The following is an 18,788-nucleotide window of genomic DNA, read 5'->3' on the forward strand; positions in this document are numbered from 1 at the left end:
TTGTTATAGGAAATACATTCAATATTGATCAGGATATTGGCTCAGTTGCCATCATAAAATGTCCAATATACGGTAGACATGAATAAGCCACAAATCTAGAAACTACACATTTTAAGCTTTCGGCGTGCAATTTTTGTATGTACACATCCTGTGTAATTCTGTAGATCTCTAGGCATTGCTTTGAGTGATTATGTTCGTGTGGACGTACAGGCTGGTTTTCATGACTTGCACTATGTTAATGCTTCCCACAAAGGGTTGAACTCTGATATGCTGAACACTTGTTTACTTACAATAAACTTTAACCCTTTTACTCCCTGTCTTCCCTTTCCTTGCATTAATGCTTTATTGAATAAAATAACCTTGACAGCCATATCAGTTATGCAAACTGGAAATTGTGAAGCCACAGTGTTGATTTTATCATGGTCTGCTACCTTTTTAAAGTCCATCTGACACAGGCTCATTTATGTTTGGAAATCTGCTTCTCCCCAAAGGATGAAGGAACTTGCTGTAAAGCCGCTTTAAATCCATTGTGTTGCATGCAAATTATATGCAGATGTATGCAAAGCTACTTGGCTCAAATAGTGGGGAATGTGGGAATATCGACCATGTTTTAATTACAATGCGTATGAGAGAAACATGTACAAGGTATGACACTTCTCCGTTTTATACACCCCCTGCAAGATAGTAAACCTTAGTTCAGGTGATGGCACATGCTTGTGTAAGGAGGCCACACTTCTGAATATGGCAGGTGTATTGGAGAGTGTGTGTAGGCTTAACTGGCACACTGTGTGGTTAGTGTTTAGTAAAATTTGAGCTTGTGAGCTTGTATTTATTAGTATAGATCATTAATTGGTTTAAACACTATGTTGGCAATTCATTGTAATTTTAACTTCTTTATTCTAGGGGTAAAGGGCCACTGAAGAACACGTCTGATGTAATTAGTGCTGCCAAGAAGATTGCTGAAGCTGGTTCAAGGATGGACAAGTTGGGTCGTACCATTGCTGACCGTGTAAGTTACCCTTTTTTCCTTGAACGCCAGCATTTTATAACTGCTTCCTTCCAGCAGTTGGATTCCAAGGAAGAAAGCAGTCTTTTTTTTTTTTTTTTTTTCTTTTAAATGCAATCAAAAAACACCCCCATCAGTCTCAACATTTCCTTTTTTAACCCCTGCTCTGCCCTTCTCTCCAGAAGACTGCGAAGGCTCTTGTATTTCAGGATCCTTTTGTTATCGGCCCATTTACCATAATTAACAGACTTAATGTTATTTTTTTAATTGTATTATGTCTTCATACTCCTGAAAACCTGATATGAATCTGCCAGACCCCTACAAGTTTAAAGAAATACTCACCAAATAGGATAGGATGCTGTATGTATGCCGATGCCACACCTGTCTGCACTGCAGTTTATTAACAATGTATGGCAGGACTTCTCATAAGAATTTCATGTGAGCTGTAGTAAACAAATCATGGCCTGTTATTGCACACTAATGTCAAGTCAACAATACACATGGTGCTCATTTTAAGCATTATAATGCATACACAAGCAATTGCTGTTCAACTCCTACGTAGTTTATCAAAACCATGTACACACAGGGTTCGGGCTTTTATAATGGTTCTGCCCTGTGCTGTGTTTTTTTTTTTTAAATAAACCACATTAATTGGCAACAATGTGTTCCTGTTTGCCTGGCCTGAGGTAGAACTGTAAAAAGCAACCTGTCATAAGTTGCTTTTAGCATGGCAGTACATGTAGAGGCGCCCTGTGATGTGCACTTGAACAGCAGCTGTGCAGGGCCAGTAATTGGTGCTGTGTAGTGGTGGTTGAGAACAGCACAGGATGTCATGATCACTGACATGAGCAGAGTGTGTGGAGTCCTGCAGCTTTGTCTGCACTCTGTTCTGTTTGTTCCATGCGTCCTTTTGTCATTTTTTTTATTTTTGTATCGCTTGTAATTTTGCTGTAGCCTTTTTTTCTTTCATTCTTTCTTTACATCCACAAACCACTGTTCTGTCTCTGCTGACTGGGGATTTGGGGAAGGCACTTGTCTCTGTGTCTGGTCTGGGGTTACAACCCTCCCTTTTGCATCAGAGCTTGTTTCAAGAGTTAGATTTGTCAGTCTGGTTCTGTTTTCCCCATCCATCCCGTTAAGGGGGCTGCTGTCTCTTATGGGAGTAGCCCCTCTAATGCAGAAGGCAGACATTATTGCTGAGCTTTGTGAAGCACACAATCTGTCATTGGATATTTTGTAGGTTTCACAAATATTAAATGACCTAAATCCTTAGGGAATTGGATGAGTGCACTTGCTTTCACACCTACAGTATACGGAATGGCTGCCTGGTTGCCATCTTCTAGGTTTTGCTTGTTGTAACCATTTTCTCTCAATGTGTTTATTTCTAACTGCGGAAGGCAATGAACTTTCAGATTCTGTAACACCCTTTTTTTTTTTTTTTTTTTTTTTTTTTTTTTTAGCTTGGAGGATTGGGTAACTAGTGGCCTGTATTTGTTCCCTTTTACATTTTATAGAAAATCATGCAAATGTGCTTCTCCTGTCAGAAGATGAATGGGCTTTATTTCTGCTTCATCAGTCAATTTCCTCTGCAGGAGCACTGGCAGGGTGTGTGCCTTTAAAGCCCTGAGGAACTGGCTGATTTTGATGGCATTTTCTGTCCCCTGTTTAACCCCGAAAGGGTCTTGAATTCAACAGTCGGTTCAATGAAATGCACTACATCGTTGCAGTAGTGGCATGTATTTAGTGTTTTATTCAGGACATTGCATGCTTTCCCTTTGTAACGGGGGTTCACATAACCATTAATACATGTACAGTTACAGCAAATTGTATAGCCCCTTTGAGTCGGAGATGGATCTCTGAAACTGTTCAGTTTCGAATGCTGGCCTTGTTGTGGTAAAAGACACACATGTACTCAAACTAGTCCTAAAAAGGAAACCTCCTGGGGGTGGTATCTGAAGACATCCCAAGCCTCTTTTGCCCTTAACAGCATGTCTCCTTTTTAAATCCTTTAAAAAAAAAAAAAAAAAAAAAAAAAAGGTTCCATTGCTTTTAAACTTTGCATGGATACATGTGTTTTCCTCAAATACAGTATCCACACCAGGGCTGTATACTCCCACGCATCCAAAAAAAGGCAAGGGATATTTATGAGCTGCAGCTGCAGCCACCTGTCCTGGAGAATAAATGCCCTGTAGACTGCTGGATGATGAAGCTCTAGCTACTATATTTGGAAAGGACCTCCTCCCTGCACTTCTTTGACTTTGGCTGCAGTCAGATTTGTTTTTTATTGGACAGCCTGCCATGTTATTTGGCAGCCCATGCCGTGCTTATTCCAGGGACAGACCAATTAATTAGACTGTTTTTAGGCCCCTGACAGGGAGTCTCTTGCCAAAGCTGCTTGCTTGGCTTTTAAGTAAAGAGTTTGTTTAGTATCTTGAGCTCTGTTTTATGAGCATGTGGCTCGGAATAGGTTTTTATGAAATTCTTGGCATTTTTGTATTGCCCCTCCCACCACCACCTCCTCAAATCTTGTGTACTTTAGTAAACCATTTCAGTCTACTGCAAATGTCTCCTCATTTGATAAGTGCAAAAAAAAACAAAACGTAGCATTACAGGGTTTTCAATTAGTCTTAAGGTATGTGGCACTTACAAGGTTAGGGGGCTCCGATCTTGTGACACAGAGCCGAGGGGGGTGTTTACATGTTGCAGTATATTTTTCAGTAAAAAAGTGTAAATTGCAGTGCTTTGTTATATTTTCGATTTTATTAAATACTCCACAGCAAGCACATATTGTAGATATTTTCATTGGCACAATCTGAGAGCTATTTTGGTGATTTGCCGTTTTATTTCACTGCAGTCAAGTAACCTGCAGTACATTTAATTCCCTAAATACAGGTGTTTTTATTTTAGTTTTTTTTCTCTGCAGTACACTTAGTCACAAGTATTTTAATGTGTTAGGTTTTCACCTTTTCTGGTCAGTGTGAGCGATGAACTTTGTTTTCCCTGCAACAGCTGACACTGCTTTTAGTATAAAACTCACGCTACATTACTGTTTTTCATTTGTGGTAACGTCTTCAATATTACCATTCCTGCTGCTTTGGCTGATAAGATATGATCAGCTTATCTAACTAGGGAGTCTACTGTGTGATGAAATCATTCTTAAACTCCAGAACTTTAGGCACTCTATGATTTGACTGGCGAAAGAGAAGGTTGGTTTATTGGAGTTCACAAAACTTTCCAGTTTGTTACGGTAACCTTTTCACTTTTTTGTTTTAATAGAGCTTTTTGCTGCATTACAGCCCTTCATTTAAAAAAAAAAAACTGTTTTCTGAGCATTTTGTTAATGGCATGATGTGTGCAACACACAAACCTTAAGTGTTAATTTGTTCTAAATTTCTTGAATGCAACTGTTCATTTTAAGCATTTTTTTTTTTTTACACAACAGTACTCGCACACATTTTGGTCACCTTCACAACTGTTGCATGAAACTGGCGTTGACATATTCTGCTGCTGTTTTAATACAGTACCTCTGCACTGAAGCATTTGTATATTAGCTGACAAGGGGCTCGGCTGATATCCCATCGTGCCTGTCTTGGACGTACAGCGTCTATACATGAATCCCCCAGTGTGCATCTGACAGGCACTTGGGTAAATATTTTTACGATATCACAACAAAGGGAATATGCATTTTTTGAGCGCATATGTATAGCTATTACGTACTATATATCTCTTTACAGTATGATAATGCAACAAAAAATGGACTAATACCTGAAAATCATAGTATTTAATAAAGTAGCTGGTGCAAATGGAGTATTAGGTGGTGGATCATGCCGGTCGCTGGTTTATTTTGAAAACCCTGGCATTTCACCTTCTGAGATTCATTCTGGGAATTGTATGTACTGTTTTTCAGTTTCTGCTACTGAACATGAATTGTGTTGTTGTGAACATTAAGGAGTCTTCACAGCATTCTTTTCATCCTTTTTTTTTTTTTTTTTTTTTTTTATATTTACCTGCCGCTGTCTTGTGCATCTTTCCCTCTGTCTGTATGCTTTCATCTTCAAATGCAAATAGATAATTTGATGCATCATAATGCATTAGAAAGCACTCTCCTTGCTTGCAGCTCATTAACCCTAGGCATACAGGCATGTTCCACAAAATAAAAGCCTTGGTCTGTCCAGAAGGCTGTTGTCATCCAGACCTGCTCTTCTGGCAGGAATTAAATCATGACAACTAAGCAAGGCTATTCTGCCAACCCACCAAAGTTTTTTTTTTTTTTTTAAAACATAATCATGAAATGGGTGTCAAGTCCCTTTTTTAATGTGCATGATTCAGACTCCTTCAAATTCAGACTAAAATTCTTTATACATACAAGCATGTCTGGATGAATGACCCCCCCCCCATGAGGTACTAAAACTGATGCGGTCAATCTGTCGCACCTGGTTCCAATTTCTCTTTAGGGGGGGGACATCAGCCATTGAAATAGGTAATGGTTGTCACCAAATAGACCGATCCTCTTTACAAACCTTTTGGGACACAAAGCAAGGTTTGTTTATCCAGACTTTTCTAACTTTTTATCCTCGCCCTTTCCCATACCGTAGTTAAGGACATTCCTCCATTATGCACAACAACAAGGTTTTTCTTTTAGACTAAACTCTGCAAAGTGCTGTAAAACAAGTGTGTGGGGGTGGGGGGGGATTCATTTTCTGATATTAAGTGCAACCCTGCGACTGTCTTTCCTCACTGCAAGGGACTGTGTAACGAGTGCTGTTGGAAAGGAAATGTAATTATGCTTTTAACTCCATGGGAATAGCCGGGGGAGCTGGTTCATATTCCAGCAGTGCTTTGTTGGTATTCTGATCTGAAAACCTTTAGAGTTTTGTAGGAGTTCAGGAATGTAAGTACCTTTTTACTCATGAAATGTGTCAAGTATTTCAGGACTTGACTGGTTCCTCTCCCCTCTCCTCACCACAGTCTCCACCAACACTCCTCTGTTCTTTCATTTTAGAACTCCACTGTAGTATACAGTAAATACAGATTCTGTCCCCCTCCCACTTTTGCTACTTGCAGTCTGTTGCGCACAGTGGAATGAGATGGACTTCCAGCAAGTGAAATGCTGCAATTATCATTTTGGGGGGAATCCCACCAGTGTACGGGAGAGCAGCTCTCGTGGGCCAGTGTGTTTTGGAGTTCTTTTGTTTCGGTACAGTACAGGCGTGAGGGGAGCTTCTGTTCATGTTATGTGATTAATGAAGCATGGCCGGGTCTTCTGTACAAGATGTTACTTTCCCAGGCTACCTCATCTAAAGATGGCACAGCGTGTCTACCATTGAGGCAGTACTTTGCATTCTCTGTCTAATTGCCCACTACAGCGCAGTGTATTCCAATATACAATTATCTGACCTTTTTTAATGGACATGGGGAGCAGGTTTTTTGAGCTTTTGCTCTTGTATTTTATTATTTCTCCCACCTAAAGGAAGACTAATCGTCCAATCTGTAGCATGGAAAAAAAAACCCATGAACGCAGCTATTAACTGCAAAACAAAAACCGTGATTAACTGGATCAAACTTAAGAACACTGCAACACGGTTTTTATTAATTTTTATTTTTGAAAATGCTAAATTAGTTCAAAGCTACAGCAGGTTTTTTTTTTTTTTTTTTGAGATGTCTGATTTGATCCCTGTCCTTAACAGAAGTCATTTTACTTTTATAGTTTACTTTTGAGGTGTCGTGGCTTGCATTGTCTTCACTGAAAAGCTACACAATTTCTCAGCAAGTGTATACAAAGATATTAGTTACACATCCATATCCAATACATAGTCTGTGAACTGCAATGATGGCATCTTATGCCTCCCCACTTAATCAGCTGAACCACAGACTGCTTATCAGAATGGGGTGTTTCCAATTAAAGATTATTGGAATGACCTAGGGGGGTGCTCTAGCCTTATTGAGATCTGATAAGAAATTGGGACCGCTTTGTTTTTGGGCACCACTGGGTCAACACGTGGACTGGTTACACCTATAAATGAGTCTGGAGGAAGTATTTCAACAGTATTTGCCTGTTCTCCAGGATTACCTTTTAATGCCTTCTCTTTAATTTGTAGTGCCCGGACTCCGCCTGCAAACAGGATCTGCTGGCATACCTACAGCGTATCGCCCTCTACTGCCATCAGCTGAACATTTGCAGTAAAGTCAAGGCTGAGGTGCAGAACCTTGGAGGAGAGTTGGTTGTGTCTGGGGTAAGGAACACACAATTTTATATTCACTCGGCATTAGGAGATAGTGGAAACGTCTCTCCTTTTGAGCTACACATGTAAGTAAACAGTGGCTCCAGCAATGATTCCAGGGTGAAGGGTGGGTCGGGGTGGCTCTTCAAATGAACACCTGGCACAAGATCACATTAACAGTAGGGCCACCCAGGTCTAACACATTAATTGGGTAACTGAACAAATTTTAAAAATACTTAAAATTGAACTTTGGTAGTCGCTGAAGCCAATTTTCTGTTGCGTCCTGTTGGAGAGCCCTTTGTCAGAGAAATGTAACCATGAGGGAGGTACGAGTCAATTGGCAATAATTTTATTGAGCTAAAGTTTGTAGCTGTCCAATATCTGACGACCCTTCTATGCGGGACTACTTTTAAATAAATAACTGGTAGGATTTCTAGTGCCCATTTCTGGTTATTCTTTGGCTTCAAGAGAAAAGCGGCTTTTCATTTTACAATGTTTTTCAAAGTGAATTGTTTCTCAGATACTAGTTGTATTAAACAGTGCTATTCCCGTTGACTATTTCAAGTTATGTTTTCATGTCCTTCTGGTAAATTGGCTTTTAAGCAGATGCATTTCTTTGACAGGAAGCCAGTTTCTATAGTTACTGGCTTTATTAAAGTAGTTGGTTTTAGCAACCCCCACCTACCACAATGAACAGGAATATCATGAAGTGTTTTGGATTCTCAATTTCAAAGTAAACCACAATTTGTGAACTCGTTCTTCACTTGCCTATTTGGTAGATGTGCAGTATTTTTGTGGGTATCTGATTGTAGGTTTTAGTCCTGATTTTTTTTTTTTTTTTTTTTTTTAAATATAACTGCAGTCATAAAGGAGGTAAAATAAAACAAATTTGCAATTCGATTAAATGTATTTTTAAAGCCGCTCCATGTTACTGTAAAAGACAGAATTGAGTCTATTACCATCAAGATACACCATTATCTCTGTTTGGTTTATTTAATACAATAAAGTAGCATGGGGAACCATTGCAAGTAAAGGTACTTCTAATGGTGGCTGAAAATGGAACAAATTAAATGCATTTTGTGCCAAGATTGAAACCCATTTGTAACATCCTGAAACTCGGTGTTGAAGTATGTATACAGAATTGGTTGAGGAGATTGACATTTCCACGGGTTCACTGAAGTCCAGGTGCCTAATGTCATGGAGCATTGAGCCAAGTTTAGGAACTAGAACTAAGGGTCTATTCTCTATTCAAAGTTGCACCTTTTGTTTCCGCTAGACTGACTATTTAGGTCCTTACCAAGATTTGAACTCCTATGAGACATAGCTTGAACTGCTGTAGTGCAGAGTTAAGTAATGCTAGTGTAGAAACTGCAAGAACAGGATGTATGCCAAAAACAAGCTGGCTATAATGGAGATCTAACAAATGGTACTCAACCGCCAGTAAACTATGTGCATCATACAGCACATGGAGCTTAAGGGATGAAAATGACGTGCTGCTTTCTCTGAAAGGGCTTCCTGGCTCCAGAAACAATACAACTGTGTTGCAGAGAACGGTTATACATTAACAAAGGTTACTGTAAGAAACTGTTTTCTGAAGTACTAGTACATATTTTATACGCAGTCCCTAAATCCTCCTGTTCCATTGTTTTTAAAGTCACATTTCTCACAGCAATGCAATGAAGCTTGGCAGATGAAGGCAACAGTTTTCCTATATTCTAGTACTGCCACCAATGTGGCCATGGGGGCACTGTAGTGAGTGCGCAAGTGTTGAATTAATTATTCAGTTCTCAAGGACCCCCTTTTTAAATTGACAATTGCGTGGCCAGGTGTATTAAAGGCACCCTGAACTGTTCCTTGCAGATTGAGTCAGCATTGCCATCAAAAACACAATTGGCTATTTTGTAGCTGTTTTATTTAACCCTTTGCGGTCCATTTATTAATTGCGCGTCAGGCACGCCAGGTCTAATTAATTTTCACACGCGCAGTTAATTTTAGACGCGCTGTTTAAAAGTATTTTTTTTTCACAGTCAAACGGGTTTAAATGGCCCTGCATATCAACAAAGCACTCACTAGGCATCTCCAGCCCCGCCCCACCCTTTGTTTGCTATAGCGTTCACCTATGTAAGAAATTAATAATAATAATAATAGTCGTACATACCGATCGATCATCTCCGGATCACTCGTTTTATCACCAAACTCCTCAGTAATGCGATCGAATTCATTATTTTATTACTATAACATCTCAAAAAAGCTCTGCAAATGTCCGTGTTTTCTGTGCGCTGATTCAGTCAGCCAACTTGTTTACTTATGACCGCCCCCGTTATCTGATACCTGATGCCATGTATGACTAATCATGAGATACGCCTTTTTTTTTTTTTTTTTTGACTTGTCTCGGCTCCTGTCGCTACCACTCGGCAATTGAACGGTTTTCTCGGCTTTTTCCGGAGAAAAAAACGACTAGACACCCGTTTATTGCGTTGCTATAATGATGTCGGACCCAGTCCGACAAAGGACCTGTGAGGAATAATTGCAATGTCGGACCCAGTCCGACAATGGACCGCAAAGGGTTAAGAAATATAATGTTAAACACAATCTTAAATTAAGATTCCATGTAACCAAGGTCCAGCAGTTGCACAAATGCCAAGGTCAGTTTTTTGTTGTTTTGTTTAAGAACTTAAAAGTTCAATAGATAATAGTAAAAAGCTGTTCTTGCAAAGAATCCAAATGTATTAAATAATCCGAAAAAATGCCCCACATTAGTTTTATTACCTAAGCCTCATTTTTTGGTGTTATATCATTTTTTTTTTTTTTAATATAAAGTGTACATACAATTTTAAGCATTTCGATTTGTGTTGCAGGTGGACAGTGCCATGTCTCTGATTCAGGCGGCCAAAAACTTGATGAATGCTGTCGTTCAGACAGTGAAGGCCTCTTACGTGGCTTCCACCAAGTACCAGAAGTCCGTGGGCATGAAGTCCCTGAACCTGCCTGCTGTCTCCTGGAAGATGAAGGCACCTGAGAAGAAGCCTCTGGTCAAACGTGAGAAACCTGACGAGAAAACTACTATGGTCAAGAGGGCGTCTCAGAAGAAAAACGTCAATGTGGTGCAAGCCCTCAGCGAGTTCAAAGCTATGGATAGTATTTAATAGCCTGGGATGAAGGGAAATGCTTGATGTGTTGGCGGACAGGAGTGGAAAATATATAGAGATCAATTGAACTGGCCTTTCAGAGTGTTTAAGTGAGAGAGGTTTCTTATTTTGTTTGCAGCAATTGTACGCCACTAGCAAACCATTTAGTCTTGTGTGCATTTTTGCAATTCCTGTGCGTCGTTTTCTTAATACTTTTATTTAGTTTGACACTCAACTGTTCACCATTGTTTTGATTTGTCAGGGAAAACCATAGCTCAAGCAATTATGTATTTCTTAATGTCTGCAGTTGGACAGTTTTAAATTCCAGCGTAATTCCAGCAACATTAAGTATTAATGCGCTTACTTGTTCTGTCTGTTTTGGCACACTGTTTAGATGATGCAAGCACTATTTCTATTATAGCTTGCTCCAGTTTTATATATATATTTTTTTTAACTGTAATCTTAAGGGTATATGGGGATGTTAGACTTGATCACCATAGTGTTCTGTGTTTAATTCCAGTGGTCGCAGCCTCTACACCCCATTACATGATTAATAATCCAACCATTTTCATTTAAGGTTTTCTCTGAAAGGTTCCAGTACATAAGAGTAAAGGTGTTGCTCAAGTGTGTTTGTAGGAGAGGGCTATTTAGTTTAATTTCAAACTGGAACCAAAGACACTATTTTCAAAAGTAGAGTGAACAGATTATTATGTAGCCAAGGTTCCGTTTTAGAGGCGTTCAAGATGTGAATACAATCACTTTCCATACTAACAGCGCTGTGCTGTAGTAATTCATTCATTCCCACAAGAGGTGAGACCATCAAACTGCAAAAGATATTTTGTGACTACGCATTTCAACACTACGTTTTAAATAAATAAAAATTGATATCCAATGCTGTACGTGTTTTGAACTCTCCTGAAGTCCTTGCAGTTTTGCACTGCAGTGCTTTTAATGCATCATCCTTTTCGGTATGCATTTTGCAAAAATTATCAATCATGAAGTCTGTAGCTTCAATTTCTGTTAACACAAAAGGGCTTTGGCGAAGTTGGCCTTTTAAAGCATTCTAGTTGAAAGTACAGTGCAAAGTTGAGCGATGCAAGATTTGGTTGCATTTTGGAGTCCCTGATAACATTTTAAAAAGATGGGTACAATTGCTTAAACAAGTCTCCTTTTGATGAACCCTGGCAATTAACATTCAACTGAGGCAACGTGCTATGCAGTGATAGATGCTGGCGTTGAAAAGTTTGTTTTGCTTCATATTTTAAAGTGACAGTAACTAGACTTCACAGAATTGTGTAACCACAGTTCCATTTAAATACTTTTAATTTAACACATTATAAATCAGTTGCCTATTAAATGTTAAGCAATAGTAAAACCATATTTTAAAATAGTTTTTAGTCTAGGATTTTGAGATGTGGAAAGGGGAGTGGTTTTGAATGGTTACAACAGCTTCAATGCCTTTATCTGTTTTAAACCTCTTGAATTCTCACCTCTTGAACAGAGAATCCTGTAGCGCTAAGTATAAATATATATAAAATATATATTCTTGTAGTGTCAATTTTTCAAAATCTGCAATGAGTTTTACTACTTTTTTGTTATTGCAAAGTTGATTAAATGTATTTCTGTTCCTGCTTCCAGACAAAAGAATAAAGTTTTGTTTTTCCTGAATGTGTGTGTTTTTTTACATGAACAATGTGTTTACTAGCTAGTGTAATCCTCTATTAAAAGGTCATATCAATGCAATGTTACATGAACATGTAATTGCTGCAACACAGATTTCCAATAGTAACGTGTGATTTTAACTTTTACTGTAATTGTATTTTTCCAGATGTCTTGCAGCTGGAATAGATCCGTAAACTAAACCAGCATGTTAATGCTGCACTTGGAAACTAAGAAGATACAAAAGCCACTATAAAATAATGCAAGCAAAGCAGCATCTGTCAACAATAAACTGGTTTAAAACAGTAACTTTTAGCTTCAAAACATTTAAACTCCAGTAGCCTTTATTTGAGGAATGTCCTTGGGTATCTACTATATTTAGCACTGTTTGAGTAATTGTGTGTGGGGAGGGGGAAGGGGAAGGGGTTTGCAAGCTGCTCCGTTGAGCTACTTTGCGGTATTAATTTAATGCACGGTATGTGAATTTAATTGGGAACACACTAGTCAATGCCAAGGTAGGTAATCTGACCCACACAAACTAAGACGGGACTTGTCAACCCTGTGGGATTTCCCATACAACCCATGAATAATAATGCTCGCTCAGCTTTTGCAACAATCCAAGCAGTTGACGGTGTAACCTCATTGATTTGCTACTCCACCCCCTCTCCCTCGAAGGACAGCCGCACTCTTCTATAACCCCCCACCTCACTACATGGCCATGATTCTGAAACTGTCACTCTCAGAGTGTCAGAGCTAGAGTGACAACCGGTGCCCTTTCAGGGGACAGGGTCAGCACACTACTGTATAGTAATGACGTGAACAAACCAATAATTCTGCTATTGGCTGACCTTGCAGAGTTAGCACAATAACACTCTTACTTTCTTCTCACCCTCCCATCCTGATTTTTAATTGCTTTTTGTTTGTATAATGGATTATTAAATGCCCAGGTAGGATTTCAGATTTCCATGCAAACCTAATAATTGGTTACTATATGTCTTGGGGGAGGTATCAAATAACCACTGTCGGTTTCTCAATATATCAGGAATGAAGGGTTCTCGATAGCCATTATTAAATACCTTGGTGTGCTGCACTTAATCTGCCTTTACCAGTATCCATTCCTTTTGCAACATTTAATGTAAATTTTATATTGATTTTAAACTGTTTTACAGTACTAGTGTTGCATGTGAGAACACATATACTAAGAAAGATAGCACTAATACAACAACTGCCAACTTCTGTGTCATCTGTACCACACATACTCTCCCCAATGCAGAGTAAGAGGGCCTGCACTGTAGATCATTGAGTGGAATAGGCAGGGATTCAGTATGGCAATAAAGTTTAAAGGCGTCAAGGATGAAGTACTAAAAAGGAAATAATAAAGCAGTCATAAATGAATACCCTTAGTTTTTAGAGATTGTAATAAAAAGTAAGAGTATATTGAAATGTTTTGTTTTGGATTCTGCCATTTTAAGGAAGCAAAGATTTAAATTAAGCTTGCATAAAGTGTGTAGACTAAGAACAGTTGCAGTGCTGCCTGAGTGGAGGGAATGTGTTTGCATTTAATACATAGCAAAGCTTTTCTGCACAAAAAAGACATTTGAAAGCGACAGATAATTTAGTTCCCATGTTTATTACAGGCTTTTTTTTTTAATATACTCAATTTCCTACACAAATGGGAGAACTGCGACAAAATATAATCTGTTCATTTATTTCGTTTTCATGTCGGAGATTGCCAAGTCCTGTAAAAACTAATCAGACGATTGTATGTTTGCACATGGAGTTAAAAGGACTGAAGTCAATTGCAAAGGCTTGATGCTGCCAAATCCTAGTCCCCTATTAAGAGCAAAATGCAAATTGAGGTTTATTCCTGAACTGAATGCTGGGGCATTAGATTTGTATGTATTATGTTTAGAAGGAGCATTCAAAATCAAGGCCTCATCTTTCTATTTAACCAATTTCCCATCTGACCCCGGGAGAATCTTTATCTTCTATAGATTCTACCTGACTGGGATTAGAGGAGGTTTTTCTGCTTGATTTGCAGTGAGATTACATAACGAGCAAGGGGATTAATAAACTGTTGGAACATTTTATTTCACTTGTAGTTAAAAATGTTCTCTTGCTTAGAATGATGTCAGGCGTCTCCCGAGACTGAATTCAAATGCATTTGCACTTTTTAAGCAAGTCGTGTGTTTTGATGTTAAACGATTGCAGCACAAACATTGAATATTTTGTTGGCAAAACAACAAAGAAAAAATGTGTGCGCGCACACAAGTGTACTCTTAATTAGTTTAAAACCGCCATTGAGTATCAAAACACTATTTGTCTTCTGATCAACAGGAATATATTCTATTATATTGTATATTATATGAAGTGTGATTTTTTTGGGGGGGGTTCAGTGGGTGAAAAGGAAGAATACTACTATAAAAAGTAGATAGTAGACATATTTATTTTTTATCAATGCCAAGGACCTGTTCATTCTGAATGACCCCTAGACAGTATCTCAAAGGAACACTCATTAGAACACTCCAAGCTCGTGGAATTGTGTAAGTATTCTTACATTCTCAATAATAATAAAAAAATTCTTCTGAACAGATGTGCGTCTGACACGTGCCCCTGATTTAAAATAGGTTTTGTTAAATAAAGAAAAAGGTCAAGGGTATTATTGTTTTGATAGGGCACATCACAATATCTGCACGTAGTGAAGATATCGTTTATGGCAATAGCTCCACTGAGGATTTATAAAAGTTAAAATCTTTATTTCAGATAAAATATAAATACAGCCAGTGCAATTCTCCCTTTACTGGAAAATGCTACAGTTGTTACTGCAGCATAGACCATGTTTATTTTTTATTTTTTTTTAATGAATAGCAGGTGATGACATTGATAGTGAAAAGATTCATGTGAAGTAATAAGGTTTCTTCTAACAGTCTCATCACATGTTCCTATAATCGGTCTATGTATAGCCTGTTGTAATAGACTAAGATTTTGATAACGTCCTTTATAACACATTGTAGATGTAGTATTGATTTATAACAGATTAACATAAAACAATTGTATGTGGATGCTGAATTTTGCACAACTGAACATCTTAATGACCTCATTCCTTCAATGGGACGCATTCCATTTCTAAGATCCCACTTTAAAGCAATTCTTTGTCCGTGGTAATAAGAGATGCAAACAACAGACTTGGTTCTAAGCTTCTCACTGGTTCAGGTCACGGTCTGCACAGTTTTGTTGGCAGAGTAACCTGGTTGAATCCATCTGCCTCGTTTTATACTTCACTACTTCTTGATAGCACTGGAATGAAAAGCACAAATGACTACAGGTATACAGATATACTGAAGCGTGCAGTCTGTGTCAATAATTACGCAGTGTTGTTCTGCTTCGATGTTGCAGCTTTTCTTTCACTGTGTGCATGTAAGCTATTCTATGCACGTATTATTGATTTATAATATTTACGAGATCTGTTTTAACATCGATAGCAATGCAGTTTCCAAAAGGAACATCAACCTTTGAACTTGAATGCCTTGTATAGTGTTAACCCCTGAGCAGGGGTTTAATAAACCCTTTCTACAATGAGAATTCCTTGCAGATCCACCCAGTATCCTTCGCTTTGACCCAAGATTAACCTCCTGTGATTAAACCAAGCCCCCTTTTCTCCCCTGATTAATTTAAAGTGCTGATCAGGGAACAATGGAAACACACACACAAGAAGTAAGTAGAACACATGTCAAAAGATTCTAATTGAGACATTTTTACCACACTGCAATCTATTTTTTTTATTTCAACCAAGAGAGTGGGGCATCATTTATTAATTTACAATAATGGAAAAGGAAGAAAAATGTTCAGTGTCTCTCCCTATCCCTGCTTGGGTTAAGTCCAAAAAGCTGCGTTAACTACTCCGGTTTTGGTGCCAAGGAGGCTGGTACCACTGTCACTTGCATTACGTCTCCTCAAGAAAGTTAGCTGCCATAATTATTTATTATTTCTTTTTTTTGTCACAGGAAATTAAACATACTTATGAACTGGCGCGGAGTCAACGCTTCCATTTTGCTTTTGAACAGCTAAATACCTTGGCAGAAGAGTGTCGTGGTGGCTTGCTTTGGTACCCTCTGGTGGAAAGAGGATAAAGTGCCGGGATGTGAAGTGCTCTGGATTGAGTCATAAGTGAGTGAATTATGATTTAAACAAACAACAGCAAACAAGAACAAAAAAATTGAAACCTGCCAGGGTCATTAACTGCAATGCAGTACAAGCTAATTGTTCTGATCTGCTTGAGAACCACACACTAAGTAGTAGGGTCTTCTATTTAATGTTACATACATGGAAATAACTTTTCCTAACATTTGTTCACCTCCCACACTCGCTTCTCACTTCCGATTTTTGTTAAAAGATTCTATTGCCCAATTTGATGTAATTTCCCAGTTTGTAGTCCTTAATCTGACTATAGAACGATAAAAGCAATTTTCTACACTCATTCGGTTTGGAAATACCCATTATGCAGCTTGTGAATGATAACAGATGACTTTTTTGTTGTTGAAATTTCAGTTGAACCCTAGGCTTCATTATCAGAACCTTGTTTATAGATAGATCTTTGTAAAACGTATTATTCAGTCAATTCGGAAAAGGACTTGATGAATGACGTACATGGACATAATTCTGCTGCAGATATAATGCTGCTCCAGATGTTCTACTTCTCTGTACAAAATTCTCCAGGGAAGGTTTCCTAGGGTGGCAAATTGGAAATGTGTTGTGGTAGCAAACTACACTATCAACTCTTAATTACTGCTCGTTACAAAATGGTAAGCTCGTTTAACTGTGGTGTTCGTAATTCCTTTTATTCCATCTGTTTACAATGCATACAGAGAGACTAAGATTCCAGCTTTGAAATGTTCTCTCTGTGCTAGTCAAACCCAGGGCTCCTGAAAGGCATGATAAGCTAGCATGAGCCTTCTCATTCCACAGTATGAGTAACAGCACTGGCTCAGTCCATTTCACAACGAGACAGAGGTAGAGATTACAAATAGAATGGCTGAATCATGTCACGCTGAGGGTTCTATATGGATATATGTGCATTTCTGTCCTTTTAAACTTCCTCACTCATTTGCCTGCTGCTGTGTTCACATCCTCACCTTCCTCCTCTTGTCAAGGTCATTGGACATTGGAGAGCTTTGGACTGACTGGTAGAGATAAGAGCTGTGATTTAGTGAGGGGTTTTGTTGAATAGCATTTGAATGGCAGCAGTCAAGTCCTTCAAACTCTTTTGTTTAACTGTACTGCCTGGATGATTATGAAAAAATGTGGATAATTCAAGCCAAAATCCTTTCAAAAGGAAATAATACTTGATCCAATGTCCTCACTTAATATTTAAAAAAAGTTTCCCAGCTAATTCTTTTACTGATTATGAAAACACAAAACATGAAGACAATCCCCAGCTGAATCTTGATATATTGGACGAGAGAGGAGTCCAGCTGGGCTGATCTCCCATATAAACTGTGTGTACACAGACTTTGTGTGGCCTGCAGGCATTGCAAACAGGAAGAACCCTCACAGTAGACTTCACTTACATGCTGCTTGCACCTGTTCTTGCCAAGCCATACCTGAGGGCTTGATAAGCAGAGTGACCTACACTATGGTTTTCACGTGTGTTGTGCATGAACAGTGTAGTAAACTGTACATTGAAAATAACTTGTATTGATGTTGTAATCCATGCATTACCTGAGTTATGTAGAAAATCTTTTTTGTTGTTGTTTCCAGATTGTGACAAGCAGAGAACCAAAACGTCTTCAGTCGAAGAAATGGATGGCCAGAAATGGATGGCCTGTAGTTCCCTTTTCCAGATTAGCACTAATATTGCATTAAGGTACCGTACTGAACATTTTCATTTACATGGAAGGCTGTTACTCCCCGCATCTGTCTGCATGCTGTATGTGCAGCTTTAACCATTAAATTCAATGGAACACAGACTTTGTGCCAACTGTTTAAATTACGTATTTATTTCTAATGTGTTATTGTGGGCTTCCATTTAAGATTTCTAATGCTGTGTCGTATGTTTTATTACCAGACATTCAAGCCCTTTTGTGTGAAGCGTCATTTTTACTCCTCACAGCCCAATGGACAATGGAAAGAGGTCCCAACAATTGTGGATTTCAATGCTTGTTACCTTGTTTCTATGCATGTTTTATAGTTTTCACTAATGTTGATGTAAGGTTTGGTCTTCCAGATTTTAGAGAAATCAGCAGAATTAAAACCAAGCTATAGGGTGGCGCTGTATTAAGATCTGCTGCTGTTTAGATTGTTAGAGTCTCATTAAAGTTTAACACTAGTGCTCTTGTTCCACTGGTGCATGTGTGCGTGCGTGCGTGCGTGCGTGGGTGGGTGGGCGTGTGTGCGTGCGTGCATGCATGGGTGTGTGGGTGTGTGTTGCAGGTGCAATGGGTTACAAACCTCAATGGGGTCTCGCCTTGTTTAAACAAGTTGTTCAATTCAATATTGCTTTAGGAGTGAAACCTCAGTATCCCTCATCTCCCTCATTAGCACAATGACAAGAGCGTTAAGCCCTATGTTGATGGGAGCTGAAGTTATTCCATATCTTTCTCATGTTGGAGCATATCAGCACTTAACACATACGTTGTTTAGCATACCGCACCAGACGACCTGGTGGTACAATATGGTTGGCTAGAACACTGAGCTTTATTTTTTTAACACATTAACATACTGTTTAAATACCTGATATCCCCTAGCAGCCTCTTGAAAAGAAGACCCTTCTTATAC

General features: G+C 38.7%; 1 protein-coding gene across 1 annotated transcript in view; it reads left to right on the top strand.

Annotated features, from left to right (window-relative positions):
* Positions 1-12,023, top strand: part of LOC117413189 (catenin alpha-1) — a 63,052-nt gene extending 51,029 nt beyond the window's left edge. The window contains exons 16-18 of the mRNA XM_034926572.2: positions 904-1,009; positions 7,105-7,239; positions 10,086-12,023. Of these exons, the coding sequence (XP_034782463.1) occupies positions 904-1,009; positions 7,105-7,239; positions 10,086-10,373 (529 nt within the window). The 3' untranslated portion in view covers positions 10,374-12,023. The remainder of the gene's footprint in view (positions 1-903; positions 1,010-7,104; positions 7,240-10,085) is intronic.
* The last annotated feature ends 6,765 nt before the right edge of the window (positions 12,024-18,788 follow it).

The sequence above is a fragment of the Acipenser ruthenus genome, chromosome 22 (genome assembly GCF_902713425.1).
Source record: "Acipenser ruthenus chromosome 22, fAciRut3.2 maternal haplotype, whole genome shotgun sequence".
NCBI lineage: Eukaryota > Metazoa > Chordata > Actinopteri > Acipenseriformes > Acipenseridae > Acipenser > Acipenser ruthenus.